Source organism: Nerophis ophidion, linkage group LG07 (assembly GCF_033978795.1).
Source record: "Nerophis ophidion isolate RoL-2023_Sa linkage group LG07, RoL_Noph_v1.0, whole genome shotgun sequence".
NCBI lineage: Eukaryota > Metazoa > Chordata > Actinopteri > Syngnathiformes > Syngnathidae > Nerophis > Nerophis ophidion.
The window spans coordinates 16438670-16461961 of record NC_084617.1 but is presented as its reverse complement, the minus strand read 5'-3'; the positions used below and the strand labels follow the sequence as shown (position 1 = coordinate 16461961).

At 39.8% G+C, this 23292-nt stretch overlaps 1 protein-coding gene across 1 annotated transcript in view; it reads right to left on the bottom strand.

Moving 5' to 3' along the window:
• Nucleotides 1–23292, bottom strand: part of lasp1 (LIM and SH3 protein 1) — a 74532-nt gene that overhangs the window by 43412 nt on the left and 7828 nt on the right. Inside the window, exon 2 of the mRNA XM_061905455.1 lies at nt 4104–4198. Coding sequence (XP_061761439.1) covers nt 4104–4198 — 95 coding nt within the window. The remainder of the gene's footprint in view (nt 1–4103; nt 4199–23292) is intronic.

Below are 23292 nucleotides of genomic sequence, written 5' to 3'. Positions count from 1 at the left end.
CATTGTTAGCATAAAATTGGCAATAAAAGTTAAAAAGTAATGTGTTTGTCTTCTTCTGGACTATACAATACATTATATAACTTTAACTTTTTTCACATTAAAAAAAATATTTTTAAATCGTGGCGGCTAATATGCTGCTGTGGTGCACCGCCAAAAATCAAATACATTAAGAGGAAACCCTAGAGGAGATTATAATCAGAAAAAGGTTATATTTTAAATTGAAAAAAATGTATATTCTACTCCTCCTTATTTCTGATAGGTCATTTAAAAAAAATCAATTATTGATGTCTCCCGAAATAAAACATTTACACGGTGATACAGTCTTCAAATCAAATCAAATCAACTTTATTTATAAAGCACATTTAAAATTTACCACAGGGGTAGCCAAAGTGCTGTACAATGGACAGGTTAAAAGATAATACGAGGACCGAGCAAACAACACAACACAAACAGAACATGATAAAAAATAAATAAATAAAACATAAAAACGGGTTCACAGCAGGTGTATAATGGGGCGCCATTGCAGGATGGATATCACTTAGTGTTAAAAGCCAAGGAATACAAGTATGTTTTTAAGAGAGATTTAAAAACAGGAAGAGGGGAGGCTTGTCTAACACTCAGAGGTAGGTCGTTCCAGAGCTTGGGAGCAGCAGCTGCGAAAGCTCTGTCACCTCTAAGCTTCAGCCTTGTGTCAGGGACCGTCAGTAGCAGCTGATCTTAGGGTGATCTTAGGGATCGAGTGGGGCAGTAAGGCTGAAGGAGGTCGGAGAGATATGTTGGCACGAGGTTGTTTAGACATTTAAAAACAAATAGAAGGAGTTTAAAATTGATTCGATAACGCACAGGGAGCCAGTGAAGGGACGCTAACATAGGGGTGATGTGCTCACGTCTGCGGGTCTGTGTTAGCAGACGAGCAGCAGAGTTCTGCACGAACTGCAGGCGGGCAAGGGAGGCCTGGCTAATGCCTACATACAGGGCATTGGAGTAGTCTAAACGATTCGAGATAAAGGCGTGAATTAATTTCTCGAGGTCATGTCCTGACAGAAGCGGTTTCACTTTCGGTATTTGGCGTAATTGATAAGAGCGTTTATGAACGACGCTGCTGATTTGTTTTTGGAATTTAAAATCTGAGTCGAACTTTACCCCCAGGTTTGTGACACAGTCGCTGAGATACGAGGTCAGAATGCTGAGGTCAACGTTGGGGGAGGGAGAGCGACTTGGACCGAACAACATAACCTCTGTTTTGTCTTTATTTAGACTCAGGAAGTTAGCTGAAAGCCAGGCTTTGATGTCGTGTAGGCAGTCAATGAGACGTTGAACTGTGTTGTTTTGTGGCCACGGGAAAAGAGATCTGGCAATCGTCGGCATAAAAATTAAATGCAATACCATACTTCCTAAAAATAGAACCAAGGGGGAGAAGGTAAAGCGCAAATAAGATTGGGGCAAGGATTGAGCCCTGTGGTAGAGGAGCTGTAGAAGACATAAAACTGTCTATTTTTACACAAAAACTCCTGTCGGCTAGGTACGACTGGAACCAGTTGAGGGCGGCGCCCTTAATACCCACACAGTTCTCAAGACGAGTGATTAAGGAGGCATGGTCGACGGTGTCGAACGCAGCAGACAGATCTAAAAGCACCAGGACGACATATTTGCCAGAATCAGTTGACAGGAGGATATCGTTAAAAACTTTTAGAAGCGCTGACTCTGTGCCATATCGCCCAGCCCTGGTTAGACACAAAGTCCATACCATCCATTTTCTACCGCTTGTCCCTTTCAGGGTCACAGTATTATTGTTTTGTTTTTTTTTGCCAGACAACATACATGTACAAAAGCAACCAATAGTCGACAATTGTGACCACAATTGTTAACAAAATGTGTCGGTGACGTCATTGCTCTTATTTTTCCAGACGGAAACAAACATGATCGAGCCAGAGTGACCAGTGAAGAAGAAAAAGGGCTGCGGCCACTGGCAACAAAACGCGGTTACAAACAACAAAAACATGGAAACATTTCACCCTAAACACGTCAACGAAAGGAATAACTGTCAATTCGCAGAGCAAACCTTGCTTTTTATGGCAGAACATCTGATGCTGGAGCGTTTTAAAGCAGAGCCATCACTTAAATTGTTGATTTCACAGTGAGGGACAAAGCACGTAATATAAGTAATGGTCTCAGAAAAGGAGTTCTATTTTGTTATTGTTTCATTCATTTCATTTTAGTATTTAATCTTTTTTGTGCATTTTAAATTATTTCATGTTTTCTGTGTACAGTGTGAATGACCTCATAGTTAAATTATGCATATTTTAGGGGACAAAGCACGTAATATAAGTAATGGTTTCAGAAAAGGAGTTCTATTTTGTTATTGTTTCATTTATTTAATTCTAGTATTTAATCTTTTTTGTGCATTTTAAATTATTTCATGTTTTCTGTGTACAGTGTGAATGACCTCATAGTTTAATTATGCATATTTTAGGGTAGATGTTCTGACATACACTATACAACTTGGGTTACACCAATTACTGTGTAGGGAGTGAAGTCGTCCATAACCCGAGGCCACTTGTATTCATTCACCTGTCAGTCTAACAAAAAAAAAAAACAATAATTAAATAAAAAAGTGGGCGTCTTTGTGTTGTTCTTGTCATCTCCGGGTTGAGGTTGACTGTTAAAGTTGACCAATTTATGGCAACAATTTTCTACAATAAAAATGTGAGTCATGATTCATAATCTACAATGAACTTTCACCAGCTCAGAGGTGATACAGCAGCAGTAGCAGCTCAATATGTCAATACTGTAGCTGCATAAACTGTGAACAGCGTGCCGCTAAAAGTAGTTTGTCAGCGTTAGAGCTTATATTAACAATATTGCTAATACTTGGTTAATATTCAGGTAACGAGATGTAAATGAATAATTGTTTGGATGATTTTTAGAGGGATTTATGGGCGCAATGGCATTAGCTGCATTGTTAACTACCTTGTATTTGACGTATTTACAAAATAGAATGCATTAAAAATAAAAACGAGTTATTGTCTTACAAAGGGATTGTGAATGATAGGCAAAATTCCAAAGTAAGTGAAGTTCCTCTTTAAAAAATGTGAGAGTCAAAACTAACACTATTTAGCAAATTAATTGTAAAAACTTCCCAGGGCTTTAATTGCTCTCCTTGAAAATGTAAATTGAACTCCAGGAGTCAATCAACAGTTGCACCATATTCTAAATTATTGACATTCACCTGTACTGTATTTAGGGGGAACTTCTAGAGCCTTTTATAAATCCAATGATTGCACCGTTTAAACAAGGTAACTTTTTATTTGCAGGACCATAAAGTCAAGAGGGCAAAAATACTTCCGAGGAAAAGTTGGACAGCATTCGGAGACCATATTTTAGCTGTGTCAACGGGCGCTAGCAAGAGCCAAAATAATTGAATCCTCACGCAGGAAAAAGAATTATAGTGCAAGAAGCAAAAAATATGCTTCTTATTAAAGCAGGGGGAAATAGGGATGCTGTTTAATTTTGACATTGGCTCAAATAACTAGAGGGCAAATCCTTTAATAACAACTGTTTATTAGCTAGCATTATACCGCAGAAGAGCGACATCACTAGTTTGATTCTTGGCTGCGAATGATTGTTCAAAAAAACAAAACTTGCAGAGAAAAAGATGCATCATTCTAATGGGAGATGCCACACATTCCTGATGAGGATTGAGTGTGGAGTGTGAGGATGAGTGAACAAGCTCGTTGGCACTCTGTCCTCCTGTATCACTCGAGAGGAACTTTAGGAATTTCCTTTGTTGATTATACGCCCCCTACACCCCCGCCGCCCAGCTCCATTCCTTTCACCACTGAGGAGGGAAGGGAGGGAGGAACTTTCCCACAGAACATGTACAGGCCTTTACTCTGAGGGGTGGGGTGGTTAGGAGAGCCCCAGATAAACAAGAGAGGAGGAGCGAGAGAGGGGTCTTGTGTTGGGTAACGACATGCACAAACACATTTAGATGCAACGCATTTAAAGCTTACTAATGCAAGCTGAGGCATGAGTGCTAGGCATAAAACGAGATAGACACAGACACATAGACACACACAATAGCATGCAAGGTGACAACTTACGCATTGCAGTATGGTCTCTTTTCAAAACCTCTGTAATTCGTCATGTTTAGAGTCATTTTGCAGACCTCGCAGGTGAAGCATCCTTTATGCCAGTACTGTTGGGAGCAGACGGGGGGAGACAAAAATATGTCAATATAAATGAAGCAGGAGACATTTCCAAACAGAGTCACACATGGAGCGCAGCAAAACAAAAGGTAATTGTAGAGTGAAGTTTCACTTGGCCAGATACAGACAAAGTACATGTGGAAACCGTCGCTTGCAGTAGACATTTTGCAAGCAAATTGCATGGTGGCTGTTTATAGATCTGTAGGGCAGGGCTGGCTGCCTGTGTTGCACTAAAAAGAGAATGTAACATATTTGTCCTTCTATACTTTCAAAGAGACCTCTACAGATTTGTAAATTTGTAAAGAAGTATCCCACTTTGACATGCTGGGTCAATGCAGGCGTTAATTAAAATCTTAATTTGTTCTGACAATTTCAGGTCAAAATATCAGCTGTCTTAAAGAACGTACACATGACAGGAAAAATTTAAGCTTTATTGATTCCGATACGTGAACTATTTAGGCCAGGGGTGTCTAAAGGGTTGTCATGCAGCTAAAATTTTGCTAAATGCAGGTCTTGGTGGGAAAAGTCTGCGCGTCCCCCATGTGTAGCTTAGCCACCAATGTTAATTATCCCCATTAGCCAGAGATTCCCCACTCAGGTGAGGACAAGGAAACTCTCTCATCTCTGTCAAGACTTGAATGGATTGCCCTAACCAACACAGGACCAGGGTGCAGACGAGCGAAAATCGATTCTGACTGATGCAAGCAGGCCTGAATTAGCTATTCAACTATGAATGTAAAACATCACCTGGCTGAAATAAGGTGAAATATCTGAAAAGAAAAAAGTTTTCCTGTTTGGAGGGACAGGGATGTATAATAAAATGTATTGATTATAACCACGGTAAAACTATTAAAAGGTTAGAGTTACATCCATCCATCCATTTTTTACTGCTTGTCCCTTTTGGAGTCGCGGGGTGTGCTGGAGCCTATCTCAGCTGCATTCGAGCGGAAGGCGGTGTACACCCTGGACAAGAAGCCAACTCATCACAGGGCCAACACAGAGGGACAGACAATATTCAAACTCACATTCACACACTAGGGCAAATTTAGTGTTGCCCATCAACCTATACGTAATGGGAATTTCTTTGGAGGAGGGAGGAAGTCGGAGTACCCGGAGGGAACCTACGCAGTCACGGGGAGAACATGCAAACTCCACACTCTCAGGTCCACTCAGGACCTTCATATTGTGAGGCACATGCACTAACCCCTGTGCCTATCACCATTTTAAATGAAAAATATCGAAAAATTGTGACTGATGACTGCACTTTGATCAATTCACGCACTGAATAGCACCAGCTCTCTAGCTTAAAAGCTAACATGTAAACAAACACAGAGTTGTTTTTATGGTGCGCTCAAGGACTGCTGAACAGCTTAGGATGCCCACCAGAAATAATAAATAATATTAATAGATTTTATTTGTTATACACTTAATTCAAATTTGTCTTAAAATGCTACAGTACAAACACATCCATCCATCCACTTTCAACCGCTTATTCCCTTCGGGGTCGCGGGGGGTGCTGGCGCCTATCTCAGCTACAATCGGGCGGAAGGCGGGGTACACCCGTGACAAGTCGCCACCTCATCGCAGGGCCAACACAGATAGACAGACAACATTCACACTCACATTCACACACTAGGGGTATAAACACATATTTAAAGCAATAAAAACTTCAGCATTAAAACAGATAAAATACTAAGACTATAATACTATCCATGAAGCATAAGAAAAATGTTAAATGGTTTCGATTTATTTCAACTGGTCAAAACATAAGTTTTTCAAATACTTTTTCAGCACATTCAACAACAAACTTTGTGTTCTCACTCAATGGCACATATCTCACCCTAATTTGGCCTGGATGTTTATCATTTGTCAAACGCTGGTCATAAACTGGAGGACACCACAACTATTAGGGTTACAATACTTTGACAGTAGATTGTGCCGAGTCAGGCTTTCTACCAGGAAACGTGTGTGTAAATAAGCCTTGTCAACATTATTTCTTGTCAATTCTAATTTGAAGACCATGTATGATAAACACAAATGTCCAAACTTTTTTTTTTCGCAGACAAGTTCACCTTTTACAACGTTGTATTTTTGTGTCAATAAGCGATTGTTGGTGTGAGATCCTAAAATATGTAAACTTTCCCGTTTGCCTCCAGGGCAGCACGGTGGAAGTAGGGTTAGTGCGTTTGCTTCACAATACGAAGGTCTTGAGTAGTCCTTGGTTCAATCCCGGGCTCGGGATCTTTCTGTGTGGAGTTTGCATGTTCTCCCCGCAACTGCGTGGGTTCCCTCTGGGTACTCCGGCTTCCTCCCACCTCCAAAGACATGCACCTGGGGATAGGTTGATTGGCAACACTATAATTGGCCCTAGAGTGTGAATGTTGTCTGTCTATCTGTGTTGGCCCTGCGATGAGGTGGCGACTTGTCCATGGTGTACTCCGCCTTCCGCCTGATTGTAGCTGAGATAGGCACCAGCGCCCTCCGTCACCCCAAAGGGAATAAGCGGTAGAAAATGGATGGATGGATGGATCAACAACACCGCGATAACAATAACAATGACATGAAATGTTCATATAATCCAAAACTACTTTTCTGACACCACCATGTGACAATCTGTACAGGCCCTTCCAACACCCAAACCGACCTTTCTCCTCTCCCTTCTTCCTCTGGCACTGGGCCTGTCTTCGGTCTTAGGGTTGAGCAAGGCATTGAGAAGGACTGGGAGAAATGGGAAGACAAGGGAGGAAATGTGGAGAAAAAAAAGAGCAAGAAAAGGGAGGAGTGGCCAAGGCGGAGAGAAAAGACCAACGCTATCATCAATGGAAGGAAGGAAGGGTGGAGGAAGAGTGCAAAGACAGGGCGAGGGTAGAGAAGGAATGGCAGGAAACGTCCTTAACTTGGCCTCTTTATTGTAATCTTGCATTGCTCACAATGGGGGAAAAAAGCAAGAAAAGGACTTGTGTGGTCAACACGAATATGGGAGGACATTGTCCAACATGACGCAGTAAAGCAGAACCTGCTACTTCCTTTTTGTGCAGCCATTAAGTTTGACAACCTAGTCCGCTGCACAGTTGGCAATAAACCAAGCTGCCATCACGTGCACAAAGCTGACAAGTGGACACAATCACAGCAAAACACACACGGCATTTTCACTTTGTTACTGAATTAAGTGCCAATCTGGCTTCAGGCTGGTTTCAATAAGAAGGGCTTCTCTATGTGTGGATGCAGAGGACCACCTAGAGTGTTGACAGCAGGCCAAGTGCATGTGTTGCTTCATTGTTGTGGAGGGCAAATCCCTTGCGGATCTGCAGCTTCCTTTCCTGTGCTTCCTGCGGCGCTTGCTGCCACGTCTGCAGCCGGACCGTTTTCTACAACTCCATAGAAATGTTTTTTCTGCACGGCTACTGTTCAACTGTGACCTCTCAAAGGTCCATTCAAACCATTAATTGTCATACAAGTGTAAAAAAAAAAACTAAGCCATGGATAGGTGGCTGCATGAAAGTCGCTTACTTTGGAATGTGCAACATGCCCAATATATCCCACCTTCTTCCTGTTCAAAACACGTAAATCATGCCCTCACGGAGCAGATTGCCATTTGGCCAAGTTTAGCAGGGAAATGCATTACTGCAAAAATTAAACATTCATGAGATAAATGGCATTAGTTTTTGAGCAAAAGGACCAACAAAGTGTAAAAAAAAAGTTAAGCACTTCTATTATTAAATCAATGCTAAATTCTAACAAAGTGCTTCTTAAATATTTTCTGAAGCTCACCATGGTTGCTACTTTTTATTTGACATCACTAGTATGTCTAATCAATAATCACTAAACCAAATTAGAACGCAAAGCCATATGATCTCCGTGTTAACGTGACCACGAACGGTATCACAGAATTAGCCAGTAATTAGCGATCCACTGTTAAACACAGAAAAGTGCATAAATGACATAAATAGAAGTGGAATGCTGTCATAGTGAGGAGAAGGAACATTTGTTTGTTTCCCCTAGACTGCAAAGTTACATGCGGTGGTGGTGGTGTGGTCAGGGCAATGGTTATGGGCGTGGTCACCGTCGAATAAGTTGCATAATTTACTATATTTCTCAAAAAAGGCTCTAAAAACGTAGACATACATTTATAAACATGTCTGTTATTATTAATTCGTATTAACAAATATATATTTTTATCATTTTGCCATATTTTTAATTATTCCTGCTTATTGTATTTTGCAAGGATTTTTTTAAGTGTTTAGATACTTTTAATGACATTTTTATTAAAAACAATGAGCAACAAATCTACAATCTTCTTCTGATGTTATAGAATGTACTCGTGTTTAAAGAGTACTTCTTTCTGTCCCTTGATGTCCCTGGCAAAAGAGGCGAGCTGCAGCGAGCATGACGTCACACTTGTTGTTTCTGTTGGACTTTCTTGCTCCTTAAAAGCTGCCACTGTCCTCTGAATATTTGGACATTTTGTAGATGTTTTTCTGCGGGTATACCTGGGATAGAGCTGGGCAATATGAAAGAAAAAGTATATCTCGATATATTTTTACTTCAACTCGATATTCGATATATATCTCAATATATTTTTGGGTGAAAGTATACATGTAAAGATATTCATTTTTTAGCGATATTCAGTGAAATTTAAGGGAATGACAACTGTACTGTAAACAGTCAGTGGCACTTTTGTTAACTCGGTCAAGATGGGTATTAACAGCACAGAAAATCAACTGTTTAAGTAGTACACAATTACATAACATAGATAAAATAGAAATATATTTCCATGTAAAATAAATAACATAGCTGTGCAAATAATACAAAATGTATCAAACTCAGATAAAAAAATTAATTTGCAGTCAAACACTTTGTGATTTTCCTTCCTGGTTTGATGACCCGCCCTATTTTGCCTCTGATTGGCCTTTCCCTAACTAATCGTGACTCATCATAATGAACAACCAACCAATCTTGGATGTTCTTATAGTGCAAGCACGTCTTGGAAGGAGGAAGGGGAGGGCTTTAGTAGCCTATGGAGGGGCAGCGAGGGAGAACAAGGAACACAACAAATAATAGAATAGAATAGAAAGTACTTTATTGATCCCTGGAGGAAATTCAGCACCACAGTTCGCTTACAATAGACAAAAATAATATAATATATATCATATATTGTATATATGATATATATTATATTATTTTCTCGCATATCATATATTATATATATGATATACAATATATGAATAATATAAATATATTCTACATTTAAGTGCAGTCAGGAAGAAACATATGCTTTACACAGTCTGATGCCTGTCGGTATGAAGGACCTCCTGTGTCGTTCTGTGTTGCAATAATAAGTGGCGTTTGGTAATTTTAACGTGAAATAAGTTATATCGATATTACAATATTTTCTTAATTCATATCTTATTTAAAAATATATTGCTATATCTTACAAACTTGATATATGACCCAGCCCTATCCTGGTATATATCCATCCATCCATCCATCCATCCATCCATCCATCTTCTTCCGCTTATCCGAGGTCGGGTCGCGGGGGCAGCAGCCTAAGCAGGGAAGCCCAGACTTCCCTCTCCCCAGCCACTTCGTCTAGCTCTTCCCGGGGGATCCCGAGGCGTTCCCAGGCCAGCCGGGAGACATAGTCTTCCCAACGTGTCCTGGGTCTTCCCCGTGGCCTCCTACCGGTTGGACGTGCCCTAAAAACCTCCCTCGGGGGGCGTTCGGGTGGCATCCTGACCAGATGCCGGAACCACCTCATCTGGCTCCTCTCGATGTGGAGGAGCAGCGGCTTTACTTTGAGTTCCTCCCGGATGGCAGAGCTTCTCACCCTATCTCTAACGGAGAGCCCCGCCACACGGCGGAGGAAACTCATTTCGGCCGCTTGTACCCGTGATCTTATCCTTTCGGTCATGACCCAAAGCTCATGACCATAGGTGAGGATGGGAACGTAGATCGACCGGTAAATTGAGAGCCTTGCCTTCCGGCTCAGCTCCTTCTTCACCACAACAGATCGGTACAACGTCCGCATTACTGAAGACGCCGCACCGATCCGCCTGTCGATCTCACGATCCCCTCTTCCCCCACTCGTGAACAAGACTCCTAGGTACTTGAACTCCTCCACTTGGGGCAGGGTTTTCTCCCCAACCCGGAGATGGCACTCCACCCTTTTCCGGGAGAGAACCATGGACTCGGATTTGGATGTGCTGATTCTCATTACGGCCGCTTCACACTTGGCTGCGAACCGATCCAGTAAGAGCTGAAGATCCCGGCCAGATGAAGCCAACAGGACCACATCGTCTGCAAAAAGCAGAGACCTAATATATCCTGGGATATATTAAAATGACATTCACATCGTAGACATGCTGACAATGCATCCAGACAATGCCATGTGTTTTGTTTATATCCGGTTTTAGCAGCACTCTTTTCGGTACAGTCTTGGTTTTCGGTACATCATTTGTCAATAGTGCGAAAATAATAGGCTATATATATATATATATATATATCGATTCATACTGTAACAACCAGCTGGTGTTAATGTTTTATGTTTGTGTGGTTTGGATATGATGATAGTTTTTACCAAGTTTGTAATAACACCGCCCGTGCCTGAAATTTGATTGGTGGAAAATGAGTAAGTGTTGTCGTGTGTCGGGGGAAGCGTGGACAAACAGAGATGAAAGTGAAGGTAAAACCTGTTGGAATTGTGCTGTTTGTTATCATAAGATTAGTTAAACAATTTAAAACTAGCGTCAAACTTTGTGTGATTTCTTCTGGGGGCTATACAATACATTATTGTTACAATACATTGTTTTCAGGTAAAAAAAAAAAAACATTTTCAAGGTGTGGCAGTAATAAAAATGCTGTGGCGGCGCGCCACACCCAATTACTGGGTTTCCCCTTAATGCCATCTACAAAATGTGCAAATATTAAGAGGAGCGCGGCAGTTTTTAATGCGAGAAAATCCACTCTAGCAAATAAATAAAAGTCTTTAAGTCTGTAAAAAAAAAAAAAAGCAGCAACAATTGAAAATATGGCAAAACGATTAAAAAAATATATATATATCAATATGAATTAATAATGAAATATTTTAGCCTTTTTTAAGGAAAATTATATCATAATGTTATGCTGATTACTTGATGTCACGATGACCACGCCCATAACCACGCCCCCACTGCCACAGGTATCTTGGCAGTTTAGGGGAAACCCTGAAATATCTTAAGGGGAAACCCTGGACGCTGCTCATTCATCCTCGAAACACTAAACCGCTTTGTCAAGCCGTGCACAAACACATCACATTTTCTTGTGTTGTTGTGAATGACATCATCGATGTAAGATCAATGTACGAACAGGACAGCAGTCACAACTTGAATCTCTTTTAAAACAGCCACACTTTTCCTCTTCACAATAACATCGCTATGCGCAAAATTCAGTCTGAGATGCGCTAACCAAATGAAGGTTTAAATAAAGTACTTCCCACAAGCATAATGTACTTCATGTAACAAAATACATTTACAAAATGATGATGCTTTGACTTAAAATACTGGTCAAAATTGTACAAAGATGTATTGCACCAAAAAAGGTGAGGAGTTTTGTATTTAATTAACGAACATTTGTGGGTGTAGATCAGGAGATGTTGCATGAGTTTGTTAAGCCCTTTGAAACACTTGTGATTAGGGCTATATAAATAAAGATTGATTGACTGATTGATATAGAATTTTATACATGACACAAAAAACCCAAACTGTGGTGGTAAAATAAGTGTAGAAGGTAAAAAAATCAAAACCATTTAAGGAAAAACTGAATGTTATTGTTTTTTTCGCATTTCCATTGTTATTTTAATTGATTGTTAACTTTTTACTAATATTTTACGCGTTGCTTATTCGTTACTAATTTATATACAGTTGTTCTTTTAAATAATATTCAAAGTTGAGTTTTGGTGGTCCAATTGATACTAATCTCTTCAAATTAATGAACAATTGTGGTATTAGTTGGGATTTCAATATCAATCAAAATAATCATGAATATTATTTTTGCCATAATTGTCCAGCCCTTTGTGAAAGTCAATGCCGAACAACACTATTTACACAGGGAAAAGGTTGTCCTATTAGGCTTTGGTTAGCTCGGACTTTGAAACCCTAACAGATCAAACAACACTTCCCCTTTGCATGTACTCTGCTGATATGACCTTACTGGACAAACATTTATATGCCACACAAAAACCTGCTTTCCCACATTCCAATGGGCAAACCTGGTCCACCTGCAGAAGTGGAACACCGTCGAGTACTTCCTCTTGGGCGCGTAAACCACAAGCACACCAGCTATGCTGGTTCAGCGTCACTCATGCAAAACCTGAATTCTGAAACACTAGCACACCCTGTGACATGCAGTACTTTTGCCAAATAAATATCTATCCGGCTGTCATCTTTTGTTAGTCATATTTTTTACATGGACATGTACTCCTAAAGACCATATTTGGATAATAGCCCTATGCACTATAAAGCAGAGTGATGAATCCGCTTAGACTGGTCCAAGTGCGGTATACTCCCTTCATTGTGTTTGTTTTCAAAAGTAGAGCAGAAGTGTCTCTTCAGCCCAAAGGTGTGTCATCCAGGGCTAGGTGATACAGCGAAAAAAATTATCAAAATTATTATTATTTTTTTATATCATTCGATCTTGAACACTTTTCAAAATGTATTTTATTAAAGACGGATTGTCTCGTGCAGGTTTATAGCGAGTACCGTTGCCATCCATCCATCCATTTTCTACCGCTTATTCCCTTTTGAGGTTGCGGGGGGCGCTGGCGCCTATCTCAGCTACAATCGGGCAGAAGGCGGGGTACACCCTGGACAAGTCGCCATCTCCGTTGCATCCCTACTATTTACTCTCGCAATATGTTCAAACAGAACTTTCCGCCATGTTTTATTGAGGTATTATATTCTAAAAGCTGACAACAGTCATTTTGTTCATATCTATAATTATGCTTAATAGAGGCGCAACAGTACAGGTAACACACACTACGGTGTGTACCTCGGTTTTAGGGCCACGGTTCTGCTTCTTTTTTGGTAAGGGGCGGCATAGTTCGGTTGGTAGAGCGGCCGTGCCAGCAACTTGAGGGTTGCAGGTTCCATTCCCGCTTCCGCCATCCTAGTCACTGCCGTTGTGTCCTTGGGCAAGACACTTTACCCACCTGCTCCCAGTGCCACCCACACTGGTTTAAATGTAACTCAGATATTGGGTTTCACTATGTAAAGCGCTTTGAGTCACTAGAGAAAAGCGCTATATAAATATAATTCACTTCACTTCACTGGTACGTTTTGTAGGGGTAAAGAGAACAAGTTATTTTGTTATTTTGCTAGTCATCACAAACATTCTGTGGCAAACAAAGTATTAGTGGTGTAGTGAATACTGTAAGACTTATTTCAAATTAACATTTATTAAACCAGCAGTAAGTAACTTTTCAACCTACATAAAATATTTTCATAACTTTTGGGATGATAAATCGACTTACAACTAGTTGAATGACACCTCTGTCATGGGCTGAGGGGCTCTGTATCGATTTTACTGGCACTTTGAGTAAGGTGGCCAAACAAAAAAATACAAATTTGCTAACTTGCTTTACAGCATACGTCACTCCTTTACTTTGCTTTGCTCTGATTACGGCTTTGCACACTTGATGAGCTTCAAGCACACCTGTGAAGTGAAAATCATTTCAGGTGACTACATCTTGAAGCTCATCGAGAGAATGCCAAGAGTGTGTGAAAAAGTAATCAGAGCAAAGGGTGGCTACTTTGAAGAAACTAGAATACAAAACATGTTTTCAGTTATTTCACCTTTTTTGTTATGTACATAACTCCACGTGTTCATTCATAGTTGTGATGCCTTCAGTGACAATCTACTATGTAAATCTTCATGAAAATAAAGAAAAGGCATTGAATGACTAGGTGTGTCCAAACTTTTGGCCTGTACTGTACATCTCTTATACTGACTAGTCTGATATTAATGACAAAAAAGGTAAAGACAAGAGTATGATTTCTGTAAAACATTATCACATGGTTATGAACATGTATGTAAAAACAATATGCATTAAATGGCAATGTAAATTAAGCAAAACAAGATTTGGTTTTGCAGAATCATACATCCTTAATTAATCAAATTAAAATTAACAGAGACTGCATTGTGTCAAGTAGGGGTGTAACGGTACATGTTTCGGTACGGGGGTTTCGGTTCGGTGGTGTACCGAAAAAAAGTTTCCACACGGACATTATTATGTAGCGCACCGCACGCTGTGTAAACAATGCAGAGCGAGGCACAACACGGCAGGCTAGCAGCGACCGGGCTAGGACAACATGTAAAAGCCAGAGCTGGAAGACCCTCCTGCCTCCTTAACATCTCCCGTTTGGGAACAATTTGGCTGCGCGGTGCGTTACAACAATGGAGGACGGAGGTTTTACGAGCATCACCGCATTCAAGCAGCCTCTCCTCGGCGAGTCAGGCAGGGCTGAAGCAATAGCAAATGTTTTTATAGCAGCAGATTTAAGACCACCCATCCATCCATTTCTTACCGCTTGTCCCGTTCGGGGTCGCACGGGGTTGCTATATTGCATTAAAAACCAGATTTTGACCCACTTCTATGGTGGAAGAACAATAAGCCCATATATCCTCTTACTGCCAAGTTAGGCAGGCTGGGGTGGCGAGGTTAAGTGGGGTGTTGATGAAGGTGGACCCCGACTTAAACAAGTTGAAAAACCTATTGGGGTGTTACCATTTAGTGGTCAATTGTACTGAATATGTACTGTACTGTGCAATCTACTAATAAAAGTTTCAGTCAATCAATCAATCAAAAAAAATCACTTTATGTAGAAAGGTTTTTGTTAAGAAACCATTCTGAGCCTTATCTTATTTAGTTTTCATTTTATATATGGACCCTGTGTGTATATGTATGTTATGCCATTGTTTACAAATTTGTTAAATAAATAACCAAAAAATTTATATTTTGTTGTTTTCTTACTGTACGGAAAATGCACCAAACCGAAATGTTTGTGTACCGTTACACCCTTGTGTCAAGCCATTGTGTTTATTGGAGGTCATGCAAAACATCTCAAACATGTAAAGCGGAAGCCGTCCAGCTTGAATGATTGAAGGAAGAAAGCAAGCGGTTGCTTACAGAACATTGACCTGGTAGTCAGATGGAAATTAGGACACTGCAGAGATGGAGCCCGAGAAACAGTCATTAAAAAAAACTACACTGTCTTCCTGCATCTTCACAGCTCAAGGGCATGTCGGCATGTGTGAGAATATAGACTACATGTACTCTAAGTAGGTTATATTTGTGTGTCCACTCATGAGCAAACATGCTCAGTCAACCTTGCATCGTCCACACAGTAACACACTAATTTAATACAATGATAAAGTTTTGTTGCAGCTGCTTAGTCTGGTGAGTGTTGTTTCGTGCAGGCAACGTAAGCCTGAAGACAAAAGTAGTTGACATCTGGATACTGTTAATAGCTTAGCATGCTGCTAAAACGGACTGTCTGGGCTGCTTAAAGTAAGCAGACGCTAATATGATATGACACACCGAGCCCATAAATGTGCTTAGCGTGCAATCATCACACTTCCCAAACCACACGGAAATGTAAATAAATGTAAATAAAGCCAGACATTCAACAACAGAATCCAGAGGATGTCAGACGGCCACTTCCGCTTTGTCACGTATGATTTGTGTTCTTATAAAGAAAAGGCAGGATTGACTGAGAAGAAATAAATCAAAAGTTTCACAAAGCAAACAACAACAAAAAGTAGGTTCCTTGTTGTTTAAGACAGAAGAACTAAAAAAAAGTGCACTCAGGTGACTGTGACTGTCTGCGGGCGGCATTTGGAAAATCTCAATCAGTTCTTGAAATACTTGTCTAAAAACAGAAAAAAGCTGGATATAAATTCCTATTAAAAGGTATTCATAAAAAGGGAAGCAGTGCAGCTAATGCACTTGCAAAATGACAGGATTTAATGTTTAACTGCATGAATTCTGGCAAAAGCAGAATCCAATATCAGGATAAAGCAAATATTTAAAGGTGGACTGCACTTTTTTTTGCACATCATTTCCAATCATTATGAGAGACAAGAACACAAAACTTTCTTTTACCGTATTTTGGTCATTTTAAACATTACCGGAACTTTATTCCTGAGCGCATTGATTTCAGTGCTCATAGCAATGCCCTTCCTACTTCCGTCAACAAAGGATATAACAAGGAATTCAATACTTCATCTTTTTGAACCTGAATATACTCGATATATCGCGGGTTTGTCTCTGTGCGATATAAAAAATGACTATATCGTGATATTCGAGTATACGTCCTCACGCAGTTGCTTTTAGCTACTGGCATTACACTATAAGCTTTTCCATCTCCTGGTCGCTCCTCACATTCTTACATACATCACCTACGTATACACCCTCGCGGAGCAGAGAGGTAGCAGCATGGGTAACGTTAGTTGTGTTGCGAGTGGTAATACGAGAGAAAGAAGTTGAGAATCTGGCAACAAATGAAGGAACAATTATTTCCGAAGAAAAACAGCAGGGGGTCCATCGTCTGGCGGGGGTTTGGCTTCAAGTGGGAATATGTCAAACAGACAACCGTAATTTGTCAAGTGTAGGGCAAAAGCGTTGCTACAAAAAGTAGCATTACTGCTAATATTTAGCATAATTTGAAAAGTCACCTGCTAAAGAATGAAGAATGCTTACTGCGCAAGTCAACATCTCAATCCGATGTCACAACAACAAAATGCCGAAGCAACCTTTTCCACATAAACACCGTATGAAAAAAACAGTCAACAACAAAAGGAGATAATGCCTGCAGTAACCTACCACATAAGGACGAATACTATTTGATTTCCTATTACGCAGCTCATGTTTATTTGACAGTTATTGAAATATCTTGTGTGACATCATGCACAAAAATGCACTTTATTTGTTTTAAACTATTGTAGTGGCGTTCTGTACAAAAAGTGCACTTTAATTTAGTGTTGTTTTGATATGTCACCTTAGGGACATCATGCCAAAAGTGCACTCATAGCTTGTTTTAAAATGTCTCTGACAATCTTGCAATTTCTGATCTAGAAATGACATGAATGTTTGTGCCACTACTTAATAACTGTTTAATAAATACAGTTTTGGTCAATTGACTTTGGTTGTGGTTTCCTTCTCTGCATGAAAGTTTAAAATGATCATACATTAATGCAGTATGAACAAGAATGTTTTAATGTAGACACATGGAATCATCATACTGGTGTGATTATATGCACCAAGAGTTCATTCAAGGCTAAGGTAAAATATCAAGATATATATTGTGTATCGCGATATGGCCTAAAATTAGATATATTAAAAAAAAGCCATATTGCCCAGCCCTATCTGGATGTGTTAACAGTGTTCAATGTCGTCTTTCCCCAGCGTCTTCCTTTTTCCCACCTGGCAACGAATCATCGTTCCTGTTCCGTTACCATGTACAATGTGTATCTAATCTTGAACGGGTTTGTGCTGAAAATGAAAAGACTTTAATCACTGAAAAAACACTGCCCAAACTGCATGTTGTGATGACGTGAACCGGGACCGCGTGTTTGGAGTTTCGGCCATGTTTTCCTATTTTTTTTTGGTTTCAGCCAAGGGTTGCGGAATATAGACGATATAAATTACATAAATATGGCCAAAGATAGAGGTTTTAATACTATTGTCATATTAGGCCTGGGCGATTTATCAATTTATCAATATATATTTTTTTTTGTAGACTATTTAAAAAATAAAAAAAACAGTTTTTTCTCCTTTTGCTTTGGCATATTTTTTGGTCCTGTGATCCTTCGGCCTGCAATCCCTTCTTCAGCGCAAATTCACACAGCTAGCAAAACATGGCTAATGCTAACGAGAGCAAGACATTTGTTCCAAAGAAAAGAAAAGTGTTTGAGATTTGCAGCAACAGGCGTTGAAACAATGACTGCAAGCTGGAAAGTTTGTTTAAAGGCCTACTGGAACCCACTACTACCGACCACGCAGTCTGATAGTTTATAGTTCAATGATGAAATATTAACATTGCAACACATGCCAATACGGCCGGTTTAGTTGACTAAATTACAATTTTAAATTTCCCGCAGTTTCCTGTTGAAAACTTCGCGGAATGATGACGCATATGATGACGCATATGATGACGCGTGATTGTGACGTTATTGGTTGGAGGGGACATATTAGCCCAGCACCACTTGCGGCTAAAAGTTGTCTCTTTTCATCGCGCAATTACACAGTATTTTGGACATTTGTGTTGCTGAATATTTTGCAATTTGTTCAATTAATAATGGAGAAGTCAAAGTAGAAAGATGGAGGTGGGAAGCTTTAGCCTATAGCCACACAAACACACGGTGTTTACTTGTTTAAAATTCCCAGAGGTGAAGCTTTACTATGGATCAGAGCGGTCAAGCGAACATGGTTCCCGACCCTTGTCAACCTACCCGACCACTTGTCAACCGGCAGGCTTCGGTGAGAAAATTGTGGTAAAAAGTCGCCTCTTACCGGAGATCAGCGGAGCTTCTGTCCTGCTACAGCTTCGTGACTTCTCTCGGAGACTGGCGTCAACACACCCGTGGACACACCCCTCCGACTGTCAGGTACCATTTAACTCACTAAAACACTAGCAATACAATAGAAAGATAAGGGATTTCCCAGAATTATCCTCGTACATGTGTCTAAAACATCTGGATCACTCCCAATGCAATCGCCTTTTTTTTTATTTATTTATTTATTTATTTATAGTCCTTTTACTCTAAATTTCCTCATCCACGAATCTTTCATCCTCGTTCAAATTAATGCGGAAATTGTCGCTTTCTCGGTCCGAATAGCTCTTGCTGCTGGAGGCTCACATTATAAACAATGTGAGGAGCCCTCACACCTGTTACGTCATTGTCTGTTACTTCCGGTAAAGGCAAGGCTTTTTTATTAGCGACCAAAAGTTGCGAACTTTATCGTCGATGTTCTATTTCAGCAAAAATATGGCAATATCGCGAAATTATCAAGTATGACACATAGAATGGACCTGCTATCCCTGTTTAAATAAGAAAATCTCATTTCAGTAGGCCTTAATACATGTCAAACCGAGCACATTCACAACCAACAGTGGGCCAATCACAAAGGTGCGACCGATAGACAGTGGACTTATGTGAGAGTGAGTAAGATCATTATTATCCTCTTACTGAGAGACTATAGTCTTCTCAATATTTCTTACTTGATTATTTATTTGCATACAATGTACAATACTACATTTTGATTTAGAGTAGTATTTTATTGAATACAGAAGTTTGCACTTTATTAATCTCAATGTTGGAGATTATTATTTATTTCCATGCAATGTGCACTGCAAAATTTTTGTTAACAAAAGTAATATGTCCAAGACAGAAGTATTGCCTCCCAGAAGAAGCTATTAAAGGGGAGCTGCATTTTTTTTTTAATTTTGCCCATCCTTCACAATCCTTATGGGAGACAAGAAGACAAAAGTTTTGTTTTGTGTAAAAATCAGCTTATTCTTAGTGGCTGGCAATGTAGCTAATGGGGGCAATCAATTCTGCCTCTAAATCATTTTAAAAATGCATCCAAAACCTTCAACAATACTTAATTTACATTCTGTAACCTGTATATTAGCCAAGCTGTGGCAACATTTTTTTTGTAAGAGCGAACACAGAGTAACCGCTTATCTAGCGTAGAAATACGTCGTCTTGCGATGGCATGCTACGGCATTAGCCATAAGCTAGCTATGGCAAGAGATAAGCTTGCTTTTGCGTGACCAGCTGAATAGCTTTTGAGTATGTAATGCACAACACAATAGGACAACAATCTATACTGACTGAAAAACATGAACAATCATATTAAAGTATCTATAAAGTATTAGCCCAACATTTCTTATTTAATTTGTACAAAGCTTGCCCAACAGTGTACTGTATGTACTGTGGTTGTTCGGTGATGTGCTGCATGTATCATGATCAATATTAAAATGACTCACTCAATGGACAGTTTTCCGTTTGGTCAAGCTGGTCGGGGACGTTTTCCCCCTGATTTTGGGTAAGCACACCATTGGCATAATTTGGCTCCAAGTCCCACATTTACACCGCCAAATCATGCCGACCTCACTCTCTCGGCTTCCGTCTGCTCCAACGTTTCACCCTCTGTTTGTGCTCGCTTCTATAACCAGCAGTTCATCCTCCGTATATTCAGTATTGGCGCTAGGAATTTTCAAAATGGGACCCCATTAAGTCATAAAAATGGGGTCCCACAGTAACAGGAGCGACAAAAAGCGAGCTGCAGAGAGCCTGACGTTACACTTGCTTTGTGCTGTTGGGAGCCTCCTTCTCCTCAAAAGCCGCCGATGTCATCTTAAATTCTGAAGATTGCTGTCCGCAGGCATATATATATCTGATACATTAAAGTATGACACGGACATGCTGCCTCCGATCCAGACAACCCCGTGTGTATGGCATTCTGTTTCGGCAGCCGTGCTCAAGTGATCAAAGTATGTCTTTTTTCGGTGGCCAAATTTTCTTTGCATCACGAGTCAAATAATAAACTAAATTTATCCATTCACACTTTAACTACTTAATGTGCAAGTTGGTGAGTTATCATGTTTATTTTTCCCATGGTCCGTGAACACACGGTGTCGGCAGAGAATGGGGAAGTGTTGTGTGTCTAGAAGTAAAATACGGAGACAGACGTGTGTGCACGAAGGAAATACTTATTGGAAGTGGGCCCGTTGTAAGCATAAAATAGGCAATAAAAACTAAAAAAAAAAAAGAGTGTCAGACTTTGTGTGTTTTCATGTAAAAACCCTAATATTTAAGGTGTGGTGGCGAATATGTTGAAGTTGTGCACCGCCACTATCAAAAACATTGAGGGGAAACCTTGCAGTATCCCTAAATGGAATGTGTTCACATTTGTGTGAGTTAGTGGAAAATGACTGTCACTCTTCACCTGCATGTAGAAACATGCACTGATTCAAAATGCAGACATGCTCACACTCACACACACACACACACACACACAGACAGACACACACACAAATAATTTAGCTGGATTGCTCACTTTCTAGAGGAACTATTAGTAATCTTACAATAAACAAGGATTCTATTTATTTTAATACTGAAATCCGCCTGTTTTTGTTTCTAAAATCCTGCTTATTACTTTGTAACATGTTTTGCAACTGCCACAAACAATCTGCTTGGATCTTACTCATCATCTCAGGGAAAATAACCAATAAGGAGTAAAGATTACTACAATGAATGAGCGCCTCAAAGGGAACTGCACTTATTAGGGGTAATTTTGTTCATCATTCAAATTGCATATGTGAGACAAGAACACCTTTGTTTAATGCATTCTAACTTTTAAATAAACACCAGCAAAAGCCAGCTAACAATGGAGCTAATAGGATTACCACTATTGCACCAATAAAGGGCTCTAAAAATATCCAAGAACCTCCAATGTTTTACATACGTAGGTATATACAGTGAGGAGAACAAGTGTTCAATAAACTGATGATTTTGCAAGGTTTCCCACTTACAAAGCATGTAGAGGTATGTAATCTTTATCATAGTTACTCAACGGTGAGTGAGAGAATCTCAAACAAAAATCCAGAAAATCACATTGTGTTTGTTTAAGTCACTAATTAGCAATTTAGTGCATAACAAATGTATAATATCACCTACCAACCAGTAAGAATTATGTCCCTCACAGAACTGTTAAATGTTCATTTAGGAAATCGTTATGCTTTCCACTCAATACTTGTATTATCTGCACCTATTTCAAATTGTTACCTGTATAAAGACACCTGTCCACATACTCAATCAAACAGACTCCAACCTCTCCACAATGGCCAAGACCCAAGAGCTGTGTAAGGACATCAGAGATAAAATTGTAGACATGCATAAGGCTGGGACATACACTGAGGTGGCAACATCATTCTTGGGGAAGCGTTTCAGTAAAGAGGACAGAACGATTTCTTCATGTTGAAGGGAGGATTGATGGGGTCATGTATCGCGAGATCTTGGCAAACAATGCTCAGTAAGAGCATTGAAGATGGGTCATGGCTGGGTCTTCCAGCATTACGACGACCCAAAACACACAGTCAGGGCAACAAAAGAGTGGTTTTCAAAGAAGCATCTCAAGGTCCTAGAGTGGGCTAGCCAGTCTCCAGACCTGAACCTAAATGAAAATCTTTGGAGAGATCTGAAAGTTTGTATTGCCCCGTGACAGCCCCAAAACTTGAATAATTTAAGAGAAGACCTGTATCGAGGTGTGGGCCAACACCCCTGCAGCGGTGTGTGCAAAGCTGGCCAATAACTACAGAAAACGTTTAATCTCTGTCGTTGCAAACAAAGGTTTTGGTACCAAATATTAAGTTCTGTTTTCCAGACGTATCAAGTGCAATACCCATGTCATGCAATAAAATGCTGAGTAATGTTTTAAAAATCCTCATGTGATTTTTGGGGGATTTTTGTTTTTGATTCTGTCACTTAACGCTGAAGAGTAACTATGATAAAGATGACAGACTTCTGTATACTTTGTAAGTGGGAAAACTTGCGAAATCAGCCACATAACTACTTGTACTCACTGTATGTCATGTAGTAACAGGCACATTTATGACAACATGTAATATTTATGTATTTTGGTAATTTTAAGTATACGGTAGCGTTTTAATTTCACAGACGCATCATAACATTTGCTATTTCCTTATACAAAAACAACACTAATCATGGCAAAGTTTATGACGGTCAACAAAGACTACTTTGGGACATGTGATGTTCCAGAACCTTATATTTTTTACCCTGAATATAAGAGAAAGAACTACAAGTCTTAGAAGCTGATTGCTAAACAGATCCAGCAAGTAGCACTATTGCTAAGAGCTGAACAAAAATACAAACTACGAACATAATAATATAACTTTCTTAATGTACAATGTCTGCTCTCACTTAAATGCTGACTGATGGGATGTTTATATCTTCCTGTTTAGATGAAGAATTAATTATAATTCTCACTGTGGTAAAAAAAAAAGAAAAAGTGATGTCAACGAGC